Source organism: Geotrypetes seraphini, chromosome 12 (assembly GCF_902459505.1).
Source record: "Geotrypetes seraphini chromosome 12, aGeoSer1.1, whole genome shotgun sequence".
In the NCBI taxonomy this organism is placed as follows: Eukaryota; Metazoa; Chordata; class Amphibia; order Gymnophiona; family Dermophiidae; genus Geotrypetes; species Geotrypetes seraphini.
The window spans coordinates 80,645,077-80,669,870 of NC_047095.1; the positions used below are offsets into that span (position 1 = coordinate 80,645,077).

At 43.3% G+C, this 24,794-nt stretch overlaps 1 protein-coding gene across 1 annotated transcript in view; it reads left to right on the forward strand.

Annotated features, from left to right (window-relative positions):
- CACNA1E (calcium voltage-gated channel subunit alpha1 E) overlaps positions 1-24,794 on the forward strand; it is a 791,083-nt gene that overhangs the window by 591,276 nt on the left and 175,013 nt on the right. The window contains exons 18-20 of the mRNA XM_033915447.1: positions 2,582-2,679; positions 6,986-7,588; positions 22,520-22,839. Coding sequence (XP_033771338.1) covers positions 2,582-2,679; positions 6,986-7,588; positions 22,520-22,839 — 1,021 coding nt within the window. The remainder of the gene's footprint in view (positions 1-2,581; positions 2,680-6,985; positions 7,589-22,519; positions 22,840-24,794) is intronic.

Consider the following 24,794-nt stretch of genomic DNA (forward strand, 5'->3'; position numbering starts at 1 on the left):
ACATATTTATAACATATCCGCTTAGGTGATATATGATGGCAAAAGACAAATACAAAAATATGATGGCAAAAGACAAACACAATATGATGGCAAAAGACAAACACAAAAAATATTTTTTCAGTCCATATATTTATAACATATCCGCTTAGGTGATATATTTTGTTTTACTCATGCTTTTAATTTGTTTTTATATTTTAGTATTATCTGACCCCAGAGGCAGCTGTATCATGCTGAAATACAGCGCCATGTTGGGTCCACAATTTTTTAGATTCATACAATAAACTTATGATATTATAAATCCTTTTTTGTCTCTTATTTATTAAGAAAGACCTTTGTTTAATCCCACTTTTTCTAATTGCTGTGTTTTTCATTGGATTTTGTCCTGTTGGACCTTTTTTTTTTTTTTTGTCAACCTGGATTTTCAGCGACACTCTGTACTTAAGTGCTCCTTTTACGAAGGTGCGCTAGGGCTTTAACGCGTGGAATAGCACGCGCTACATTGCCGCACGTGCTAGATCTTAAAGCCAGCATTGAGCTGGTGTTAGTTCTAGAAGCGTAGCATGTGGTGTAGCGCACGGTAATTTCCTATGTGCGCTAAAAATGCTAGTGCATCTTAGTAAAAGGAGCCCTCAGTGTTGCTGAAAATCTGGGGATTGTCTGCTCACCATGATTTAAGTGGGCAGTGGTCTTTTCTGCCTGGTTAAATCTTTCTGAATATTGACTCCTAAGGTTTTGTTAATTGAGCTTTCAATATTTTTGGATTAGTGGCACAGATATTGTAAACCTATAAACCTTGGAATCAAGGACTCTGCCTTCACCTCCTTCCTTCACCAAAGAACTCAAACAGTCCTACTAGGGACGCACAAATCTAACTCCAAGCCTATCAAATATGCGTTCTCCAAGGTGCCCTTCTATCTCCCCTCCTATTTAACCTCTACATCAGACCTGTCATTAATATAGCCCAGAAGTACAACATTAAAATCCACTCCTACGCCAATGACATCCAGCTGCTCCTCCCACTAGGCGAAAACAGATCATCCCAAATCGCCAACCTCCAACACTGCCTCTCTGAAATGAAAACCTGGATGACAAACAACAAACTACAACTGAATGCCTCTAAGACCGAACTTTTATGGATCAGGAAAAAAGTACCAAATACCCACGCCCAACACTATCATGGGACTCCACCTTACTAACTGCAGCAGATCAAGTACGCAGCCTAGGAGTAACATTAGATGGCCACCTGTCCCTGTCCACCCACATATCTCAAGTAGTCTCCACCTCCTTCTACTACCTCCGCCAACTGAGAAGGATCAAACCCTACATATCCACACCTGACCTTACCCAACCCCTCTACGCCTATGTCCTCTCCAGGATGGATTACTGCAACTCCCTATTTAATGGAGTAGCCAAAAAAGATCTCAAGCGCCTCCAGCGGGTACAGAATGCAGCAATCCGCCTCCTACACAACCTCAACTACTGCGATCCCATCTCTCAAACCCTCCACACAGAGCACTGGCTCCCAATTAACCAATGCTGCACATTCAAGACCCTGGTAATAGCACATAAAAGAATTTATGCCACCACCCCTGACTACATAGAATCCAAGCTAACCCTGTACACCCCCACCACCCACCCCCTCCGCTCGGAAATGGAGAAATGCCTATGCATCCCCTCAGGAAGGTCCCTCTGATCAGAAACTGCCCACAAATGCTCCTATAGCCACTTCACCCCCCAACTCTGGAACCAACTCCCCCCACAAATCAGATTACAGAACTCATTGATGACCTTCCAGAAAGCGGTAAAGATCCTCATCTTCAACTAAAATTGCAAACGCAATCTACCCCTCCCCCCCTCCTAAACTTCTCCATTCTCCATTCTGATCCCCTACTTAAATTGCTGTATAATACATTCTTAACCTGTACTTAAATTGCCATATAGTCCTTGTACTTAAACTACTGTATAGTCTTTGTATTGTCCAAATGTACTCCACTGTGAATGTTTGCTTGTAGGCCGTTCCGAGCTACTGGGAGGACGGGATAAAAATCTAAATAAATAAATAGACTGCTCACTTGACATGAACTCGATGTTGTGCTATAATGATGTCTGTGAGGCTGAATTGAGGCCATTGACTTTATTTGTGCTTTCTCAGCAGCTCCATTTTCATCAGGGCCCCACAGCACTCCTTACAAAGTCTTGGCTGTGACAACTCCCTTCAGACCTAGTTAACAGGGCTCTTATAAATTCTTACAAAACACAGAATAAGAACACCCACTGTTAGTGATGGGCATACTAGCCCATTCTCCACTAGATCTCTCCAGAGCACAGCATAGAATATGAGAAGGGACTCCAGAAATTTCTTCACTCTGAAAACACAGAGGATCATTTTGGTGTCCTGCTTCACTAATTTGCCTGAAGCTATCATAAATCGATGCAATGTAGAGATGTATTTCATTAATTAGCTCATGCTAACCCGCAGATATCATAGTTTTAACTCAATTTAGTTTCTGAATCTTAGATTTTGTGCTTTACTTTATGTCTACATCAAACCATAAATTCCTCTCATATCGCTCTGTTGCAGGAGGAACAGGAGGAAGAGGAGGCCTTCAATCAGAAACATGCTTTACAGAAGGCCAAGGAGGTCAGCCCGATGTCTGCCCCAAATGCATCTTCCATAGAGTAAGTCTGTTGTTACTACCCTTACAAACTCCCTTTTTCTCTTTTCACCCAGTCTTCAGCTCCCAGATTTACTATGCTTTCTGTATAATCAGTGGCCTAGCTAGGGAGGTTAGTGCCTGCATTATTATGCTGTGTGTGCTCCCTGCTCTTCTCCGCTGCTTGAGTTCCCCCGCCCCTGCATACTTAAAACGTTTGTCGGCATGAGCAGCACCTTTCACCTGCTGCTCGCACCAGTCTCAGCTCCCTTCTGATATCACATCCTGGTCCTGTGACCAGGAAGTGACATCACAAGGGAGCCTAGGCTGATGCAAGCAGCAGTTGAAAGATGTTGCTCATTCCGATGACTTCATTTTAAGAGGTACATGGGGAGGGGGGACAGGCACTGGCACTGGCACCTCCACGAAAATGACACCCAGGGAAGTCCACCCCCTCTTTCTATGCCACTGTGTATAATACTGGACTATGAGATAAAAGGGTTAATTCATGTTTACCACACAGCCTCACTGATTTCATTTTAACTAATACAGCTATAAATCTCAAAAAGAGGGAGGCAGAGAAGCAATAATGAAAGAAAGTGAGAATTTGAGAGGGAAATAGGAGTTTGTAATGAGAGAGAGAAAAATGCAAACAAATGAAAGAAAATAGGAAATATCAGATATATAGATAACAATGGAATACAGAGGGATAGGAAAGAGCCGAGCCACAGGCTGACACAGGAGCAGCATACAGAAACCAGAAAATGAAAAAGAAAACCTCACTAAGAAAAAAAAGAATAGGAGTCACACCTTTGAATATAAGAGAAAAAAAAAGGAGAGAAAAAGCTGTTGACAGAAAAATGGAGCAGAATGCAAAGAAGAATGAGGAAAATCTTAGAGTTCAATGCAGCAGATTAAAAGACCAAGGGATACCGAGGAAACCAAAGTATACTAGTCCACTGAGCTAGACCGAAGTAAGATTTATACACCATAGGAACATGAGACGAACCATCTGGGGGTCAAATCAGAGGTCCCTGGGCCCAGCATCCTGCCTCCAGCTGTGGCCAGTTCAGTCCCCTAGGGAATACTCAGCAGATTTTAACTGGAAATCCAGAAGTAAGTGGTGGTAATACCTAAGTCTAATCGGCTAATAAATTAATGTCCAGAATCTTGTTCATATCCTTTTCAATCTAGCTATTAATCATGATGACATCTTCCAGCAGAGTATTCCAGAGCTCTATGGTACACTGATTGAAAAATATAGTCACTAAAATTTTGTTTGAAATCTGTTACCTGTTAGTTTAATGAAATGTATCTTAGTCCTAGGTGGACAGGACCATAAGTTTCTCTCCAACTCCACCCACATCCCCACCTAAGTGTTCCTGACTTCCCAAAGTTTTAATGAGAATTGCTTATTTTGGTTTCTTTCTAATTTGAATCTAAAACCTCATTTTATCATTAAAAAAGGAGTTTAAGTTAAATGCTAAATTAACAGTTGTATTTCTTGTTCTCTCTCCAGTGGTGATATCAAATTAGATTGTATATGATCACATTTGCCATGTGGCTTCATCACCCTTACCTCTTGCACCAGCTCCTGAATGCCAGTGAGGGTTAGATCTAAAGTAGATTCCCCTCTCATTTGTTCCAGGACCAGCTGTTCCATGAAGAAGTCATTTATGTCAACTAGAAATACCTCCCTAAAATACACTGATGATACTTTCACTCAATCGATAATGTGGTAACTGAAATCTCCCCATTGTTACTGTGTTTCCAAGTTCGGTACCCTGTCTATTTCCTGTAAGCATATCACGGTGTGTGTCACAGCTTTGTCAGGTGGATAGCAGTGTACCCCTGCTACTAAACTCTTTCCCATCAAGCATGAAAATTTTGTCCACAGAGATTCCAGAGTGCAGTTTTGTTTCTCACAGAATGTTTATCCAACTTGATTCTGTGTCGTTCTTAACAGAGGAAGGACATAAAACATAGTTGAGTTTGTTTTTATATGTCTATGTGTCTAATATGTGTGTGTGAAGTCTGTATAGCACCACAAAGGTGCTCCAAGGGTAGGGTTGAGAAAGGGTTTGCATTTGATTGCATACACTGTTTGTTTTTAGGGGGGGGGGGTTAAACTTTATTCAAAGCAATCTATAATATATAACGCTGGTAGCTAAACTAACTAGGAACTAATGATGGTCATGTCAGTCTAATATCTCAGACTGGAAAACAACCTGAGGAGAAATGTTGAAATAGGAGGAGATAATATGGTTCTAAAGAGGGAAGCCCAATATTTTCCTGGCAATCTGGGGGCCCTTGTGAAATCTGGATGATGAGGAGGAGGAGGAGGATAAAATAGCTATAATGTGGGCATACTTTTGAAAAGATAAATTAAGTCAGAAGATGTGTGAGTGCCAGGGAGCAGGTTTAAAGGCAGGCATATACATTCCATGAAGTAATTTTCCAAAAGGAAGAATGTGCATGCTTTCAGTCTGAAGATTAACCGTACCTGCATAAGGAAAAATATGGGTGTAGGTGTGGTTATAAAATCATCCGTTCACTCTGTTCGTCATAATTTGACACATGCATCGTGCATATACAAAATCGTTTCACATTTTGACTGTTCATGGGAGAGAGCTGGATGTAGCAAACATAGGGGTCCTTTTAACGCGTGGAATACCATGCCTATAGTAGCGTTAGGTTACATAAAGCACCTCTGTAGCCGCAATGCAGGTGACGGATTTTTAGGTGCCGGTATGTGTCTATATTTTTCCTTATAAACGCCATTCTTTTTTTTTTTTAACATCATTTTGGACTTAAATTAGGCATCTAACTTAAGACACCATTTGTAGAATATAGGCCAAAATGGCAGCGGTGGTCAAAGCAAGCACAGACTTCAACTCTGACTGTGAAAACACATGAAAAAACATAGTAGATCCACTGGAATCTGGATGTCTTTTGTTGTGCTCTGTAACTCCTGCTCTTCATATCACAGAATGGTAGCACACTTCTTTTTGGATCCCTTTCATTCTTCAGGCTAGTGGCTAGACCTCTGCTAGCAGCCACCTTCGTGGAAGATTCTTTAAGTCACTCCTTTTCTTGGTAGGTCCACTGAGTCACCCCTCTCACATCGGACTTCTCAGGCTCTCTTTGGGGATCCATTGTGAAGACAGATGCCAAACACAGTGGACAATTCATTTCATGTTTTTAGACCGCATTGACCCTCAGGGCCCTTCCCTTGAGCTCTGGCAACTCCAAGAAGAGTTGGACAATAAAGGACAACATTTCTTCTGCTAGATAGGGTGTTATGCTCTTTATTTCATCACTAAACCACCTTCTTAGGCTACTTAGGTGAATTAAGACATTCTCCACCACATACTGACAAGACAGCCAATGAGAGCTCCAAGCCACATAATTTAAAAGGAGAATTTAGTGACCCTTTTACACTTATATATGTAGAATTTTGTAAATGTATCTGTACACCTATTGAATTGTCTTTTGGACTAGAAAGGAGATATATAAATTTGAAATACATGTATTAATCTATGATTGCATGTATGTTTATATGTTGTATATGGACATCTATGTACATACATGTTTGTGCTTGCATGGAGACACATTATGTGTGCAGATATGTTAGCATGTTCATCATGCTATAAAGCTATATCTGCATATGTGTTTTGAAGTGTATACATGTTTGCGCACTTGCCTTTAAATTGCATTTTGAAACTATAGAAATTGTATGTGTTCAGACTTGGAAGTATTTGCATTTCTTTTATAAGTTAAATTAATTAAAAATGTCTCGCAATAAGTTTTCTCGGAAGCTTGTAATTCCAACAGCTTTATTTTGGAGTTATTTCTATAGTTTTTAGAAACACCTCCAAAATGAAGAAAGACGTGGTGGGCCTTTTCCTGTTTTTATCTGCAAGTGTCTGCAGGCTTTTTGGAAACATGCAGTCCCACAAGTGTGTTTGTGCATATAAGTGTGGATTTACTGAATGCTACAGGTACTGTATGTCAGTGAGTTTACGAATGTGGGTGGTGTATCTATACCTGTCTAATATGTTTATTAATATTTGATATACCGCTTAAGCATATTATAGATCTAAGCGGTTATAATAAAATACAGGTACTTAAAACTTCCCTATGTGTCCCAAAGGCTCACAATCTAGCTAAAGTACCTGAACAAACAATTAATAGGTATAGTGTGAGAATGCACAAATTTTGAGGGTAACATGGACTAGTATGCACACACAGTAGCATATATGATCATGCATATACATATTATTGTATAAAGCTATCCGTGTGAGATAACTGACCTTGATCATTTATCCTAGGAAGGAGAGGAGGAAAAGGCATACATTGTCTGTGTGGGAGCAGCGCACCAGCCAGCTAAGAAGACGCAGACAGATGTCCAGTCAAGAGGCGATCCAGAAGGAGGAACCTGGAGTACTGAATCCTCATTCCAGCATCTATCGTAAGATGAAAACAAATGATGGTGCCATATTGGAGGAAGGAGGAGAGCAGCGAGAAAGGCCAGAGCCTATGCAGGAGGAAAGCCAAGAAGATGTCTTGGGAACCAACCCATCCCAGGGCAACACTGATGGGCCTGGAAGCCCATCAACTCGAACAAAGAGGGATCACTGGCGTTCAAAATCCCATCATGGGAACTACGGTGGGACTGAGCATGAGAGAGGAGGGTTTGATGAAGCAGTACGGCGCAGGCACAGTCAGAGACGTACCCGGCATAGGAGAGTGAGAACTGTAGGCAAAGAACATACAGGGACTTCAGACAGTGCATCAGCGAGCCGGGAGAGAGGTCTAGATGAACTCACTCCGTTGGAAAGAGGACAAGATGGAGAAGAGAAGAAAAATGAAGAAAAGGAGCCTCTTGTTCAGGAGAATGTAAAGGAAGATGAGCAACCTCAATTATCCAACAGGTAATATGAGGAACTGCTTAGAAAAATTTGGGAAATGGCTTTAGGTGAGGGCCCAGAATCAATCAAGGGTAAAATGCAACTTACTACAACATGGCCCTGGTGAAAGGGTAATTTTGCAAGTAGTTTAATACTTTAGCCACCAAGAGCCAAATGCAGATTTACATTTCAGACATAGGGCTCCTTTTACTAAGCTGCAATAGCGTTTTTAGCGTGCGCAGAATTGCCGCGTGCGCTAAATCCACGCTATGTGGCTGGAACTAACGCCGGCTCAATGCTGGCATTAGCGTCTAGTGCACGCACCAATTCTGTACACGCTAAGCGTGCGCTAAAACCACTATCGCAGCTTAGTAAAAGGAGCCCACAGTGTAGATATATTTTTAAAAAGGTACAAAAGGGCTTACCTGTCAGTTTATTTTCAGAAACTGAAATATTTCTGAAAGAGTTAATTGCCTGTAATTTCTGAAAAGGAAAAATTCCATGGAAACGGAATATTTTCCAGTTTGTAAGCGAAACCCTTAGGGTAAACATTCAGCAGTGCCTTTTACAGAGGTTTGTGTTTACAGAATAGTGTCAGGGGCATTTGCTCCGTTCCCAAAGCAGACAGACATTCAGTCCTTGGTTGGAAGATCTCTTATTCTATTTTGGAACTGTGCAGATTTAATTGGACACCCCAAGGTTTATTTTGTTGTCTGAGCCAGCCAGATATCTATTCAGTCTGAGAAATCTTGTAGATGGACCATGGCTTAGAAAAACTTTCTTCTTCTGAGGGTTCAGAATTGAATTCAGTTGTCTGTATCAGAGCGAACCCCACTGACCAGAGAACTTGATGTGAATTCAGTTCACAGAACTAAAATAGATCACAGTTTTTCTATAACATAACCTTGATATAGCATTAATCGGACAGGTGTTGTGAACAATGCAGAGGCGAATTACAGTTTCCTTTACATTAACCATATGGTGCCTATGGATACAGATTAACTATCCCTAAATAAATATTCAGGGAGCAATATTCAAAGTGATTTAAGTGGGCAGGAGAGACCTGTACTGCAGGCCTGCCACCAATATTCAGTGGCACCGAACCAGGCACCATAGCTAAATATTGGCACTAAACTATCATTTCTAAAATGGGCCGAGGAGAGGCATTCTGGAGGTGGTCAGAGAGGAACTGGCAGCTATGCGGGTGCCAGCAATATTCACTGCTGGTGCTCACAGACCTAGGGTTATCATATGGCTCCAGAAAAAGCAGGATGAACTGAGACATCCGGGTTTTACTTCCATTGCTTTGAAAGGAAGTGACACCCAGATGCCTCAATCTGTCTTCCTTTTCTGGAATTTCAATAATCACAGCTCTGGATTAATTTTAAAATTTTTATAAAATTTATAACCAATAGTGAAGTTCTCAGACCTTATAACCTTTGATTCAGTGATGACACCAATCTGAGGTTAACAAGGGGACCATCACTGCCTTCACTGTTCCCTGCCCATCCATGTAACTAGATAAATCATCTACACCAATAAAAATAAACTTGACTTATCTGAAATGGATGGATTGATGAATATTGTTAATCCTCAGTGGTGTTCATGTGCCATATAACGGTGCTGGTGGGTTAAATTTTTTTTTTTCTTTATCAAACCATTCTATGATCCCTGTCCCCCCGACTCGAGTTTCGGCTCTTCATCAGGGAGGGATGCTGTTATTGGCTCTATGGGTCAGGACGGAACCGAAGCCTGGGCTGACTTTCTGGAGCCATATGGGTAACCTTACACACATCTAAGTAAGCAAATTGTACCACCTAAATAGAAGTCCTAATTTTGGTCATTTAGCTCTGCAGGTGCTGGCACTAAATATCGGCTGACACCCACATAGCTCTCAGTGGTGGACTATATATCTCACACTTTTCCTCCTGCACCCCCCCTCCCCACTAGTTCCAATCTTCCCCTGATCCCACTATTATTACAGGATCTCCTGAGTAGGGTTACTAGACGTCTTGATTTTCCCAGACATGTCCTCTTTTTAGAGGACTGTCCAGGCATCTGGATGGCTTTTCAAAACCCGGCACTTTTGGTTTTGAAAAGCTGTGAGCTCGGGGAGAGCATCTGCGCATGTGCGGATGAGACACGGTTACATCATATGCATGTGTGCATGCGTGTGACATCATCGCATCACAAATGCGCATGCTCAGAGGCCCTCCAAACGTGGCTCCGAGCTCAAGAAAAGGTTTGGGGGTGGGGCTGGGGCAGAATGGGCGTGACTTAGGCAGATCAGGGTGGGGCTGGGTGGAATTGGATGTGTCTGAGGGGTGGGGCTACCTGTCTGGAATTTACTCATGCAAAATCTGGTAACCTTACTCCTAAGTCTAATCACCCTATTGTCGAAATAGCCCTTCCAGCACCTACCTTAATCTCCTTGATGGTCCAGTGGGTCATTTGGGCAGGAAGGGAACTCCACTTGCTCCTTTCCTTAACAGCTGCTGCTGTAAAATGGCAGCTGTGAATCTAGTGGTAATTTCAAGGTACTACTGCTAGAGATCACCCTATATATATGGATGGCTAACCTCTAGCAGTAGTACTGCGAGACTGCCACTAAAATCAAGGCATCCAATTTAAAGCAGCAGTCACTGGGAGACAGAAGTGGGGTTCACACCTGCCCTGATGACCCACTGGACAACTAGAGAGCTTAAGATAGGCCCAAGGGGGCCTACTTGGACATGGAGAGGGCTTAAGGATGGTGAGGGGCCTGTATTGTTGGTAGGATCCTGGGGATGATTGGAATAAAGGGGCTTGTAACTGTGGCAGGGTTTGGGAGGATCTGAATTAGGCAGGGGCCCTTTATTTATGGCTGGGTCAGGGAGTGATCAGAATTGGGGTAGAGGGGCTTATAGTGATGGTAGGATTTAGAGTGGAATTGAAATTGTGGAGGGACTTATAATGATTGCAGGTGTGAAAACTGCAGGCCATGACTCACAGCTATGAGAGTGACAGCCAGTAGTGAGCTGGGTCCTGAATAAATGTTGTATGCAGTCCTGCCCTGGCTAAATATCGACTTACACCTGTTCATAACCCCAGCAGCAAACTCATGCCCAGTCAGCCTCGAATATTCAGTGCTGAATATTGACCATTCAGTTCTGTCATTTCCTTATACAGTTAAAAGATAGATTTAATTTAATCTTTCTAACCCTAGGGCAGAATTAAAGCATAGGCAAACTCAGCAGTGTAATGATGGAAAGAGGTGCTCAGCGGGCAACAGCTCCTACCTGCTGCTCATGCCGGCCTTGGCTCTCCCTCTGATGTTACTTCCTGGCCCCATGACCAGGAAGTGACATCAGAAGGAGAGCAGAGTGTAGGCTGAGCAGCAGGTAGGAACTGCCGCTCACTGCCAAGGGAAATTTTAAAAGATGAGTGGGCGGCAAGGAAGAGATGTGACGGCACCTGGCGCGGTCCACCTCCCTTCGCTACACCACTGGGCAAACTAGACATGTACCTAGAGCCCAAATGTTTAGAGGTTTTCTTAGATGTGCTAATTTAATGCCTCCTAAGGCAGCAAGGGCACAATCCCAAGCTACTGCTGTGTCTGTCTATTCTTCCTAACTCCTGTGGATCAATGAGTTACAGAACAGTGCTTCTTACCTGTTGCTTCTTCCTCTGGCAGTTTTTATCATACAATCAGAACCATGTAGGACCCCATTTGTGGGCATGTTAAAATGTTTTCATAATAAGATGGGGGACCATCATCTTTATTTGCCTAGGACTCAACAAAGGGTTAATTTTGCCTTGCCCAGTCCCTTTGGAAAGAAGAGCATAACATAGCTCAAAGACCCTACCAGCCTTGCACATAGAGGATACCTTTATGCCAGTATAGACCCGTAAAAGGCATCTTATAAAAATTTTCACATTAAAAGTATGCACAGTGTAATTAAGTGCGTACTTCTATGTGACTTAAGATGTGTTCGAGGAAGAGATGATTTATGCAACAGTTTTATGAAATATGAATGTCCTGTATGTGCTATCATTTGCATCTGTGTTTTTATAGTATAAGATTAAAATAGGTGCCTATGTGGCCTTCACAAATAGGTGATCTGGTTTAATATATCATAGGCTGGAAGGATTTTGCTATACCTGATTGTCAGAGCTCTCAGTGATCTCCTTATGTGTTCCAGGACTGGTCAATCTTCAGGAGATTCTGTTGTTTCAGCTGAGCAAGGTGCATGTCAGTAATGGATAATTTGGACTTTGGAATGTGAAAGACTGCAGAAAACATTAATGAGTTTTATCTCATTCCATTAGTTCCTTCCATCTGCAGCTGAAAATCATTCACCAAACACAGAATAAGAGCTTCATGTACTAATGTACAAACCTGTTTCTGAGAAATTTAGCTAGAGGCTGCAAATGACATCATGGCTAGGACTTTGACCATTCCCTGCGGTGGTGACATGAATAAAATGGAGATGCTTTGAGTGGCGGTGGTTGCCCATTTAAAGGGTCTGCTTTGTCCAAATTAAAGGTCTCCAGATTCCCTCCCTGGGGTGCTTTGCATCTTGGTGGACTAGCAGTCCCTGCAACCTCCCTTCCCTTGACAGGGCTAAAATGTACAAAAGAGACCCTGAGAAGCTGTACCCGCCTAGGCCTTACCTCCTAATAAGTCTGAGACTGGCCCCAACCATGAGACTTGACCCACCCAGGGTTTGTGGAAGGTATGGGTGACATAAGTGATTACACTTGGATTAGCTCCAGCTGCTCTGTCTGTCAAAATGGCTGCTGTCAATAGTCTCATGGTACTACTGCTATGGGTTAGTGGGCCAGGACAGCCTGGCTTTCATTTTGAGAATGGCACATCTTTTTTAAAATACAGGAAAGCCTTGGATTGCAAGTAACTTGGTTTGCAAGTGTTTTGCAAGACAAGCAAAACATTTTATTAAATTTTAACTTGATATACAAGCAATGTCTTGCAATACAAGTACATACAGTATACACATGTCACATCATCACAACTGAGCTAATGGTTATTCTCTCTCTGACACTGCAAGACTGTAGTGACTGTTCTAAACAAGCAAAGTCTTGCAATACGAGTACATATAGTATATATACGTCACATCATTTCAACTGAGCCGATGGTTCTTCTCTCTCTGATGCTGCAGGAGTATAGTGACTGCTCAAAATGAGTAAGGTCTTTCAATACAAGTACGTATAGTATTTTGTATTAAAGTTTTGGGGTTGTGGAACGAATCATCTAAGTTTCCATTATTTCTTATGGGGAAATTCGCTTTGATATACGAGTGCTTTGGATTACAAGCATGCTTCTGGAACGAATTATGCTTGCAAACCAAGGTTTTACCGTATATAGTCATTCAGGAGGAACTACAAAAATAGGTATTTGCATCTGTTCTGTTGAGTACTTGACCCCTTCTATCTGACATAGCTAGCTCTCCAGTTCTGTGCATAAATGTTCACGATCAAGGTAGTCACATTTTTATAGCATGTGTTGTCTCTGAAATTGTGGAATGTTCAAGGACTTTACATCTGCATCTTGGCAGAACAGTCTCTGTTCATCTTTGTCCTTGTGACATAGATTAAACAACATGCACTGCTATTTAGCCAGGCGAATAGATTTTTAATCAGATGGGCTTTCACAATGCACATATTTTGAGGTGGATTGCAAAGAGGTGCCCCTGTTTGGTTCAAGAGGGTAATCAACATGCACAGATTTGATTTTTAGAACAATATGTACTGTCCTCCTTTTCTTCACCCACCAAATAAATAAATAAATAAAACAGATCCACTATGTTACAGGCAGTCTTCAAAAACAAAACAAAACACCAGATTGTTTTCCTTAAAAAAATCTGCTACCAGTGCATTTACAGCAATATACGCTACCAAAATTACCCTCAGAAATTGCAAGATCCTTATTTATTTCTACCACAGTGTTTACCCTAGTTTGTAGAGTCTCTCTCTCTCTTTCCGCTTCTAGAATCTTCTAAACTCTCACCTCATCTTCTGTGAGACTCTTTGTTCTATGCTTAGGACTGGCCCATCATCTAGATAAACTAGCATTACCCAGGGCAGCACAATTTGGAAAGTGGCATAGCTGTGGCAATCAACATATTTGTGTTCAGCATCTTTGCATCTTCCCCAAGGTGTTCAGTGCCCCTTCTTAACCCCTTTGTAGCATGTCAGTCAGATTGCTGACACAACACTTATTATGTCCTGTGTGGGGCCTGGAATATATATGCCTTCCAAAGACTCAATGGGTCTCAATCCCTTTGAACTTCTGGTTTCAGAAGGGGCAGAACCTAGAGGCAGTGGCGTACCAAGGGGGGGCGGGAGGGGAGGTCCGCCCCGGGTGCCAGCCCTGAGGGGGTGCTCCCGGCCTTGCCGTTCAGTCCCCCCACCCCGAAGGACCGCTCGCCCCACTGACCTTCCTGCACCACCTATGAAGCAGCCGCAGCAGGATCGCGACGTCAGCTATCCCTGTGCTGCTTCCTGTGCCGCGGTCCCGCCCCTCGAGGGGCAGGACCGCGGCGCAGGAAGCAGCGCCTAAGCAGCGCAGGGATAGCTGACGTCGCGATCCTGCTGCGGCTGCTTCATAGGTGGTGCAGGAAGGTCAGTGGGATGAGCGGTCCTTCGGGGGTGGTGGAGGGGGGACTGAACGGCAAGGCCGGGAGCATAGGTAGTGCTGCTTCATAGGTGGTGCGGGGAGGCCAGGGGGGCGAGCGGTCCTTTGGGGTGGGGTGGGCAGGCAGGCAGGCAGGCTTTCAAGGGGGAGGGGGGTGACAGGCAGGCAGGCAGGCCTTCGGGGGGGCAGGCAGGCCTTCAAGGGGGGGACAGGCCTTCGGGGGGGGGGGCAGACCTTCAAGGGGGAGGGACAGGCCTTCAAGGGGGGGTCAGGCAGGTCTTCAAGGGGGGGCAGGCAGGCCTTCAAGGGGGGACAGGTCTACAAGGGGGTGGGACAGGCCTACAAGGGGGTGGGACAGGCCTTCAAGGGGGGGACAAGCCTTCAAGGGGGGGACAGGCCTTCAGGGGGGTGCAGGCCTTCAGGGGGGTGCAGGACTTTGGGGGGTGCAGGACTTCGGGGGGGTGCAGACCTTCAAGGGGGTGCAGGCCTTCAAGGGGGGGGACAGGCCTTCAAGGGGGGGACAGGCAGGCAGGCCTTCAAGGGGGGGACCGGCCTACAAGGGGGAGACAGGCCTACAAGGGGGTGGGACAGGCCTTCAAGGGGGGGACAGGCCTTCAGGGGGTGCAGGCCTTCAGGTGGGGTGCAGACCTTCAAGGGGGGACAGGCAGACCTTTAAGGGGGGACAGGCCTTTGGGGGGACCCTGATTTAGAAGTACACGGAGGGAAGGGGGTGTTCAAAGAGACGTGCATATGCCAAACTTTGGGGGGGGAGGAAGAAATAATGGGTCTGAAAATAGAGGAGAGGGAGAGAAATGATGGACCATGGGATTTAGGGAGGGAAGGAACTGAAAGGGAGAGAAATTGGACACAAGGGATGGTGTGGAGGAGGGATAGAGATACTGGATAGAAGGGTAATTGGGAAAAGAAGGGGAGAGATGGTGGACTCTGGGGTGGTGGGGAAGGAGGGAGAGGTGCCAGATGAAAGGGTAGTTAAGAAAAGGTGGATCTGTGGAGGGAGATGAAAAAAAGGAAAGATACCAGACTTCCTGGGGAGGGAAGGGAAATGGAAAGGGAGGACAGAGTTGGCAGATGGATGGTTAGCACGCAGAAAGAAGAAAGAAGGAGACCCTGGCAAGCAAGTTATCAGAAGAAAACCAGAGCCTTGGACCAACAAGATTTGAAATATAACCAGACAATAAAAGGTAGAAAAATTAATTTTATTTTCTGTTTTGTGATTATAATATGTCAGATTTGAAATGTGTATCCTGACAGAGCTGGTGTTGGACTGCAAACGTGAGCTAGGATTTAACAGAAAGAGGAAAAGTCCTTTTTGTTTCTTTATTTTATTTACACCACAGCGCCAGTGTGGTTAGGAGAAGCCAAAGGGGGTGAAAAAGCTATAAAACCCACCAGGAGTTTTGAAAAAAATCACCCAACTGGGCAGGAAAATCAAATTGAAAAACCAATTCAATAGGCTGAATCGAATCGAAATTTTTTTTCCTGAATCTGGTAGCATTAGTTTGCGCTACTGTCTTAGACTTTAGGACCTGGGATTGGGGAGAGATGGCATCCTCAGTACTTTATAATGCAAGTGAAACGAGGATTTGGTCAGACTTTTGAAGGGTCTGCAGAAAAAAAATATTGTATAGGCCAGGGACATGAGACAGAAGGAAATGGGAACTTTTCTTCCTTCTATTTTTGTGAATGGAAAGGCTGAGGATGTCAGAGAGTTCAGTTAAAATATGTGCTTTATAAGAAAATATAATAATGTGTTTTATAAAGTTTATAGCATAGCTGGCCTACCCAGTGAGGTGTTCCTAGTGGTGATGGTGGCAGCGTGTCAATGTGTTGAGAGGAAGAGGTGGTCTGGGAAATTCTGCTGAGCAAACTCCGGGCCCATTTCCACCCCCCAGTTAGTCCACTCCACTCAACTGGTTCACACACTGATGGGTCTTTGGGTGTTGTTTTGGGATCTCTTCCAGTGGTTTATCAATATCTCCTTCTGGTCCAAGGAAGGAAACTTTGTTATCCTTAGCATTGACCTACAGAATATGTTTGTAACAATGCTGCTTGTGTGGCATTAGGCTATGTAGTGATCGAAAGAAAAAAACAGACCTTTGCACATTTTTGCACTATATGGTGGGTGTATGAGGAGATTCACATTTCCTGCACAGCTAAGTCCATGTGAAGTTACCTTGTGCTGTATTTGACATCTAGCAAGGTCTCTGTTTGAAAGGAAAGATCTAAACTTAAAAATGAAGTGGCCAGAAGTTATGGTAAAAGCAGATAGTGTAGCTGGTTTTAAGAAAGATTTGGACAAATTCCTGGAGGAAAAGTCCATAATCTGTTATTAAGACATGGGGGAAGTGTCTGCTTGCCCTGGATCGGTAGCATGGAATGTTGCTACTCTTTGGGTTTTGACCAGGTATTAGTATCCTGGATTGGCTACCATGAGAATGGGCTACTGGGCATGATGGACCATTGGTCTGACCCAGTTAGGCTATTCTTATGTTATGTTCTCATCTGTAGGGGCCTTTGTTTTCACTTCTTATTTTAATGTATTTTTTTTTCTGGGAACTTATCAGTGTTTTTTATAATGGGAACAAAAATGGAAGAGAATTAATGTGTGTGGGATGAGGGGGTAACTAATTTCTTCAGCTAAATAATTCAATCCACTTCAAACAGACATAGGAGAACTCATGCACCATTCACACACCCTCCAACCAAAAACGTCAAAAGAAAAAAACTGTTTGACAACCTCCTAGCCATTCGAGCTGCAACACTCGACCCCCAACTCTACAACCAATTGACATCGACCACAGACTGCAAAACCTTCAAAAAGAAATAAAAACCCTTCTATTCAAAAAACACATAAAACCGAACTAACACAATCAGAACTGTCCCAAGCATCACCTGCAACTACTCCATATGTACTTCTGATGTCATGACAATTCAGACATAATTTATGTTATGTTATGTTTGGAATAATGGTTACATATATGAGGTTCAATAAAAGAAAATTTTCACTGCCAGTTTCTATTCTGACCATTTATTCCGTTTCATGGTCATTACAAAAAATATTTTTTTACATGGGGGGGGGGGGTGGCAAAAAATGATGGGCCCCGGGTGCCACATACCCTAGGTACGCCACTGCCTAGAGGGCCTTGAGCATATGTAGAAGATAAAGGCCTCAGTCCAAGTGTGACAAGTCTTGTGATTAAGAAGAGAAGGGAAGCCATTGACCTCCTTGGGAGGAGGGGGGGAGATATGTTGGACACCCTGAGGGCTGGGGGAATAGGGAAGAAGAGAGATGCTAGACACTGCGAGGTAGGGGAATGGGAAAGGAGAGAAATGCTAGATATCATGAAGAATGTGGGAAGAGGGAAGGAGAAAGATGCTGGACATGACAGGGGATAAGGAAGGAGAGAGTTGTTGGACAGCATGGGAGAACAGAGAAGGGTAACGTTTCTGGACACAACGAAGGGGGGGAGGGGAGGGGAGATGCTGGATGTGGTGAGGGTGAACATTATCCCACTCTGGACTGGAGATGCACATCTGAAAATGTGTTTAAAAGTTCAGATACCCTTCTGCCATGAAATCTTACACAACTCTCCCTCCCCCCTCCCCCCCCTTTTCAGAGTCACTTCTTGCACATGAGCTGGTTCTGGGCTCAGCTGGGAGCATCTCACTATTTTCTATCTAGCTGAGTCTGTTGCACTTCCCAGTACGGTAGTCTGTTTTCACTGAGCACACAACTCCCTTTTCTACCTAAGCACATTTTATTTCAGGATGTCTTTTTGAGGCTTTTGTTACTCTTGGGAAGTATCTTTTAAGCTTGCTGAACCCCTTCATTGTGTATTCAAAATTACCTACCTTTGAAGAAAGGATAATTACTGGTAATTGCTCTCCAAAGGTTGTATTTTCATGGATTCCTACAGCAGGCTTGCTTCTCTGTGGGAGCAGCAACACAGTTCATTTTGGAGGCATTTTCAGACTGGCTGCTCTGGAGAACATCTGCAGCCTTTTTTTCATGCATGAATTTTGCATCATATTACATTGAGGAACTATGCAGGTCCTTTACATTTGAACTTTATTTTTTGCACCTGCTTTCTGTGTAGGTAGATTGTGCATGTATCAACTTGAAAATATATAGGTCCATATTTAAACCATGCAGATAGCCTGCTTTTAAATACTGCATTTGGCACTGTAGTCTGTAGTGCTGAATATACATAAGACTGCTGTATGTATAGCAGTGGAATTCAGCTGCTATACTTAATGCTAAGTCATTTAACTTAGGACAGCCTTTTTGCTAGCCTAAATTAAACCACTTAGCTATACAAATAAGGGCTGAAAATTGTAGACTATTGGTACAGTTCTGTACTCTCAACTACTATCCCAGCACAAAAGCTGGATTAAGACATAGGCAAACTAAACCTTAAGCTTATATACCACATCTTCTCTACAAGGATAGAGCTCAACACGGTTTACAAGAGTTTTGAAGAAAGGAAAATATAAACTAGATACCTAGGGCCCAAATGTTTAAGAGGAACATTTTCAAATGTGCATTTCAGTGACTATCATGATAGATTTTGCCCTGGTATCTTAGTTGCTGGCAGTAAGAATGGGGTGGAGGGGATCAGAACCCCCTGTGCCTGAAGAGGTCTGTCTGTTCTCTGCACCTCACTGTGCAATGTCCTCTTGTCAGCAAGAGTCAGCAAAAAGCCCTTCCTGTCTGCTCTCTTCTCTTGGTTTTCTTCTTCAGTCAGAGCCAAGCTTGGCCTGATTTCTGGAAGTTTTTAAAATTTATTCTATTGTAATGGAGGGAAGAGGCAGGGAAGTACATAGGATTAACCTGGCAATACTGAGATAGTCTCAGACTACACTCTCGACCTGGTTCACAGCACAGTGACCATATAAACATAGATAACCAGAGGAACCGCAGAGAAGATATTAAATGTTGCTGAGAACACTGGAAGTTGAAATAAAAAACGGACAACCCTCAGCCTGCACCCCAAAACACTTCTTCCCTGAAAATTATCATGAGGTAGGAAAAAGCCTCAGATCCCCCCTCCACCAAACCCAATAGTCCAGGTTGTAAATAAATAGGTAGAGGCTAACCGGGGTATATTAAAGTCATTGGCATAAAAAACCTCCTCAAATAATATTTCACTATGTTATCTGTGTTTATATGGTCACTGTGCTGTGAGCCAGGTCGAGAGTGTAGTCTGAGAGTATATTTGGTTTTTCGAGTGGGCTTGTGTTATATTTACTACTGAGATAGTACCAGAGGAGTCTATAAGAAATGTCTGCAATGCTATGTGTTTATTGCTGTTGAAAATTCATGAACAGGGCACTTCCACATTTTGCTTTTGAATATTGATTTGGTAATCTTCATGTGTTATTTTCTGATTCCCACCCAAAGTACTACAGAAATGCCTTCCCTAAAAGTGGCTTAAATTATGGGCTTCGTTAAATAATTCTCATATTTCTAGTCATACGGAGAGAAGTCACTTTTTAAACAACCCGTTTGCAAAAGGAAATCACTATTTAGCTGCCTAAATGGCTATGAAAGTCGATCTCTATAGTTGTAACTTTTCTTTGGTTGAGTAGAAGCGGACAGCTGAAGCAAAGAGGAACTGGTTGGTTTAAAATGAAGATGGACAAAGCTTGATCTCTAAGCTTGGGAATTTAGTCTGGGTGAAATACAGCCGTTCAATGGCTCCCCTTCCTTAAATTACCGTGAATTCGTGGAAATGCTACCTTCAGAAACTGAGCTTGCTGATAACTAATTGCCCTTTACCAGGGGTAGGCAATTCCAGTCCTCGAGAGCCGGAGCCAGGCCAGGTTTTCAGGATATCCACAATAAATATGCATGAGATAGATTTGCATCTCAAGGAGGCAGTGCATGCAAATCTATCTCATACATATTCATTGTGGAGATCCTGAAAACCTGACCTGGCTCCGGCTCTCGAGGACTGGAATTGCCTACCTCTGCTCTATACCATACTTAGTTTGACCATATGGCTCCAGAAAAAAGGGGACGGATTGAGACATCCGGGTTTTACTTCCATTGAAAGCAACCAAGATGTCTCAATCTGTTCTCCTTATTTCCATTGCTTTCAATGGAAGTAAAACCCGGATGTCTCAATCCGTCCCCTTTTTTCTGGAGCCATATGGTCACACTAATCATACTGAAAGTGAGATCACCTCAGGAGAAGATTAAAATGGACTGTAAATAATTTGAAATAGATTATGAAGACTGACTAGACATTCAGGCTAGATTTTAAGTGGCTATGGTACTTTGCTTTATACATATATTCAGAGGAGCTGACAGTCTAAACCAGTGGTTCCCAACCCTGTCCTGGAGGACCCCCAGGCCAGTCGGGTTTTCAGGATAGCCCTAATGAATATGCATGGAGCAGATTTGCATGCCTGGCACCTCCATTATATGCATATTCATTAGGGCTAGCCTGAAAACCCGATTGGCCTGGTGGTCCTCCAGGACAGGGTTGGGAACCACTGGTTTAAACGGTACCACTGAATATCGGTGTTATCAGGGACCACATCACTTATCCTATGTCTAAGTTGGGCATGTGGTCAAATTTTGTGCACAACTTAATTGTTTAACAAGCCAATTGGCACTGATAATTGGTCATAGACAAACAATTATCAGCACTAATTAGAATTTACACACAGAACTTTCTAAGGGTATTTTATAAAGTGGTGCGTGTAAATTGTAATGCGTGGATCTCAAAACAGGATATGGCCATGGGAGGGGTATGGGCTGGTTATAGGCACTCCTAGAAATTATGCGCACTGTTATGGAATATGCCCAATCTGCAAGAATTTACCCATGGATATTTACACCAGGTTTTAGCTGACGTAAATGGTCTCGCTTCAGTTTTAGTTGTGGAGCCATCCACGATGCATATTCTTTAAACTGGACCTAACTTTAGGTGTGGTTTAGGGAATAGCACTATGCACATTTTAATTCTACACTGATTTTTCCAGCACCACTCATAGAATTTAGTCCAAAGTGGCTGAATTTTGTGGCTCCACATATAATTTAATGTCTACTCTGATCCCAACTCCCATAAGTTTTATCTATAGAAGCCACAATAGTACATTCTACACATAATTTATGTGGTTGGTCTGTCATATTTTGCCTTTCCAAATTCAAGCTCCAGGTGTGTTACTTGCAGGTATAGCCAGTGGCGTAGAGTAAGGATGAGTGGTGCCCGTGGTGGGGCACCCCTCCCCTCGCCCTCTTCCCCGCCCCCCCCTTCCCTTTCCCTGTCCCTTTTTAACTTCTCTGGCATGAGCAGCATGCCCATGTCGGTGTTGGCTCGCACTTTGACATCACTCCCTAGGCGCAGGGCCTGGAAGTGATGTCAGAGAGAGTACCAATGCCGACGCGGAACCATGCACCATGAAAGTAGATAAGGTACAGGGGAAGGCAAGGGGTGTGCATGCGTGGAGGGGGGGCGGAGAGAAGAGGTGCCATGCCTTTAGGAAGACAACACCTGGGGCGGACCGCACCCCCCGGCACTCCCTTACTATGCCACTGGGTACAGCAGATATTTCCTTCCCCAAGACTGCACAATATAAGACAGACCTGGGCAACTCCGGTCCTTGAGGGCTGGAATCCAATAGGGTTTCAAGATTTTCCCAATGAATATACATGAGATCTATTTTCATGCACTGCTTTCAATGCATATTCATTGGGGAAATCCTGAAAACCTGATTGGATTCCAGCCCTCGAGGACCGGAGTTGCTCACCCCTGATATAAAATGTGCCTGCAACAATGGAAGGTCATGTGACTTACCCAAAGTTATCAGGAGCAGCAGGATTTGAACCTTGGTCTTCCTGGTCTAAGTGTGCTGCTCACACCACTAGGCTAATTTTCCAATTTTCTGTTTCTTGTTACAGCATATGGTTGAGTTGAACGTGCTGTTGAGTTGCCTTGGTTTCTGAAGTTTAATAGTCTCAAAGTTTCTAGATGATGCACAGTGAATTATAAAGTTTGAAGATAATAATCCAGGCAATTAACATTTCTCTTTCCCCTTTCTATTTTGCTTCTGCTCTCCTCCCGTTTTCCTTCTTTCATTCACTACAATTATTCTAATCCACTCTGTTTCCCATCTGCCTTTATTTCCATCCCCTGTGTGGATGTTTTGGGGGGGTTCTTCCTGGTTTTCCCTTTGTCCTGCATTCTTTCCCCTTGACCTACATCCTTCTTCTCTTTCTCCGCCTTCTTCCATTTCTTTGGTTCTTCCTTTTCATTCCCATCTCCCCAAACCGCCCTCATTTTTTCATGTAGATCAAATGACCTCACGGCCGTCGACATGGGATGCATCGATGCCACTGCGAATGTGAGTGCCGTTGATGCTCTCCATCCCCGAGAATTGGACACGGTGAAAAACAGCTGCCCATCTAATCAGGACTGCCTCAGCTTAAACACCAGTGAGCAAGCATTGCTGAGCAGGTTGCAGACAGAGACGGGGAATGGGAATCCAGTCAGGAGGAGTGAAGCTGACCTTTCCTCTAGCACAGCAAACACAGAACAGGCTACGGAGAGCACCAGCATCATTATAGACCTCCCAGGCATGGGGATGCCAACCGAATCCACCGTGGTACAGAGTGAGGATTTGACTCAGTCTCTTTGTCTCTTCCTGTTTCTAAGAACATTTCATTTTCTCTAGGTTATTCTTTCCCTAAGTCTCCATAAAAGTTGTGCAAACTCTTTGACCGTCTAATTAATTTAAAGGGGCATATTTCTGGTGGTGTTTCATTTTACCATTCATAATGGCTTCCTGTATTGCACAATATCTAATGCAGCATATGCTGTGGACTCCTGACATTTCTCTCACTGACTCTATCTGCTTCATTTGCATTCTTCCTATTGTGCTTGCTTTTCTTGCTCGCCTTCTTTCCTTTTCAGTTTCTGTTTGATGCTTCCATTCTCTTTCCCTCCCTCTTCACTCTTAAACGTTGTTCTTTTTTCTCTTTCTCTTTCTATATCCCCCCTTCCTCGTTCTTTTACTGGGCACTTTATTATAACTTTATTATCAAGTTTATTAAAAAGATTTGTTATACCGCTTATTCAAATTTCTAAGCGGTGTACAGCAATAATAAAAAGAAGGAGTCTTTAAAAGTAGCAAAACATTTTGGAATTAAAATATTAAAAACAAGACAGTGTTAATTTAGTAGACGTTGACAAAGAACAAGTAAGTTAACTACACACAAATGGGAAAGAAGGAAGAACTACAATACAGTATTTAAATAAAGCGCACAGAAGGGTAAAAACAATAGGTGGGGAGAGAGACTGCCATTAGTTTAGTCCTGAAAAGGACAGTTTTATCCGAAAGCATCCTCGAATAAAAAAGTTTTGAGTTTTGCTTTTATGCTCTAAATGGCATCCTGTGACATAGCTAGGGATGTTGGTATCCAGGGCAGTGGTGCCTGGCATCACCGCACCATGCATCCTCTAGCTCTTCCGTGCCATGCCATGCACCTCCCATCCCCCCCTTGTCCCTTGAGCATTCACCCTTCATGTACCACTTGAAATGTTTGCTGGTGCGAGCAGCATCTTCCATTCGCTGTTTGTGCCGGCCTTGGCTCCCTTCTGACATCACATCCTGGTTCTGCGACCTGGACCTGTCGAGGCTGGTGTGAGCAGCGGGTGGAAGATGCTGCACGAACCAACGAACATTTAAAGAGGTACACCGGGATGGAAGAAAAGGAGAGGCACCACTGCTGGCACCCCTGTGAAGACAGCGACAAGCTGATCCTCCCCTTACTATGCCACTGTACTTATCTAGAATCTGGCCATCTAGCAATTATTTTCAAATCCTTTTATTCAGAACCAGAATAGCACAATACAAAATGATGTGTATATACTAACACTATACCCATAAAAATCACAAAGCAATTTAAATACCCAATTTTATCTGCGTAAATGGGCCAGCAATGCTTTTACCACCTGCAGGGAAGTATAACTCGTTCTGAATATCAGACCAAAGGTACACACAGAATAACGGTTAAATTGTCTAAAGTTTGACAAGTGATATTTTAAACAATATCTAATAAATATATCTTAATTCCATTCATGAGCAGCTTGTGCTGAATGCAGTCATTCAGCCTTTCCAATAGAAACCAAGGAGACTGAAATGCAAACCGGTAACACTATTTCTTTGAAGGGTTGCATTTCATCACACCACAGATTTGGTTGTCAAAATGAAAATGCTGTCTTGAGCATTATCTTTTTATGAATGAAGTTTTAGGGCTTCTTCTATGAAACTGCGCTAGCAGTTTGTAGCGCAGTGAGCCACACTGAATGGCTAGAGTTCCTATGAGCGTCGGGAGCAGTGCAGGCCATTCAGCGCAGCTCTCTGTGCCAAAAACTGCTAGCGCAGTTTGATAGAAGAGGCCCTAAGTGTAGACCGAGTCACAAGACAATTAGGGTAAAATATTTAAATGCCAGAAGTAAAAAAAATTGTGAAAATCAAACCAATCACTAAAACCCTTCTCTCTAAATTTGGTATATTACTCACAACGCAGTGCCAAAATGACTTGTCTCACACCATGGGCTCCTT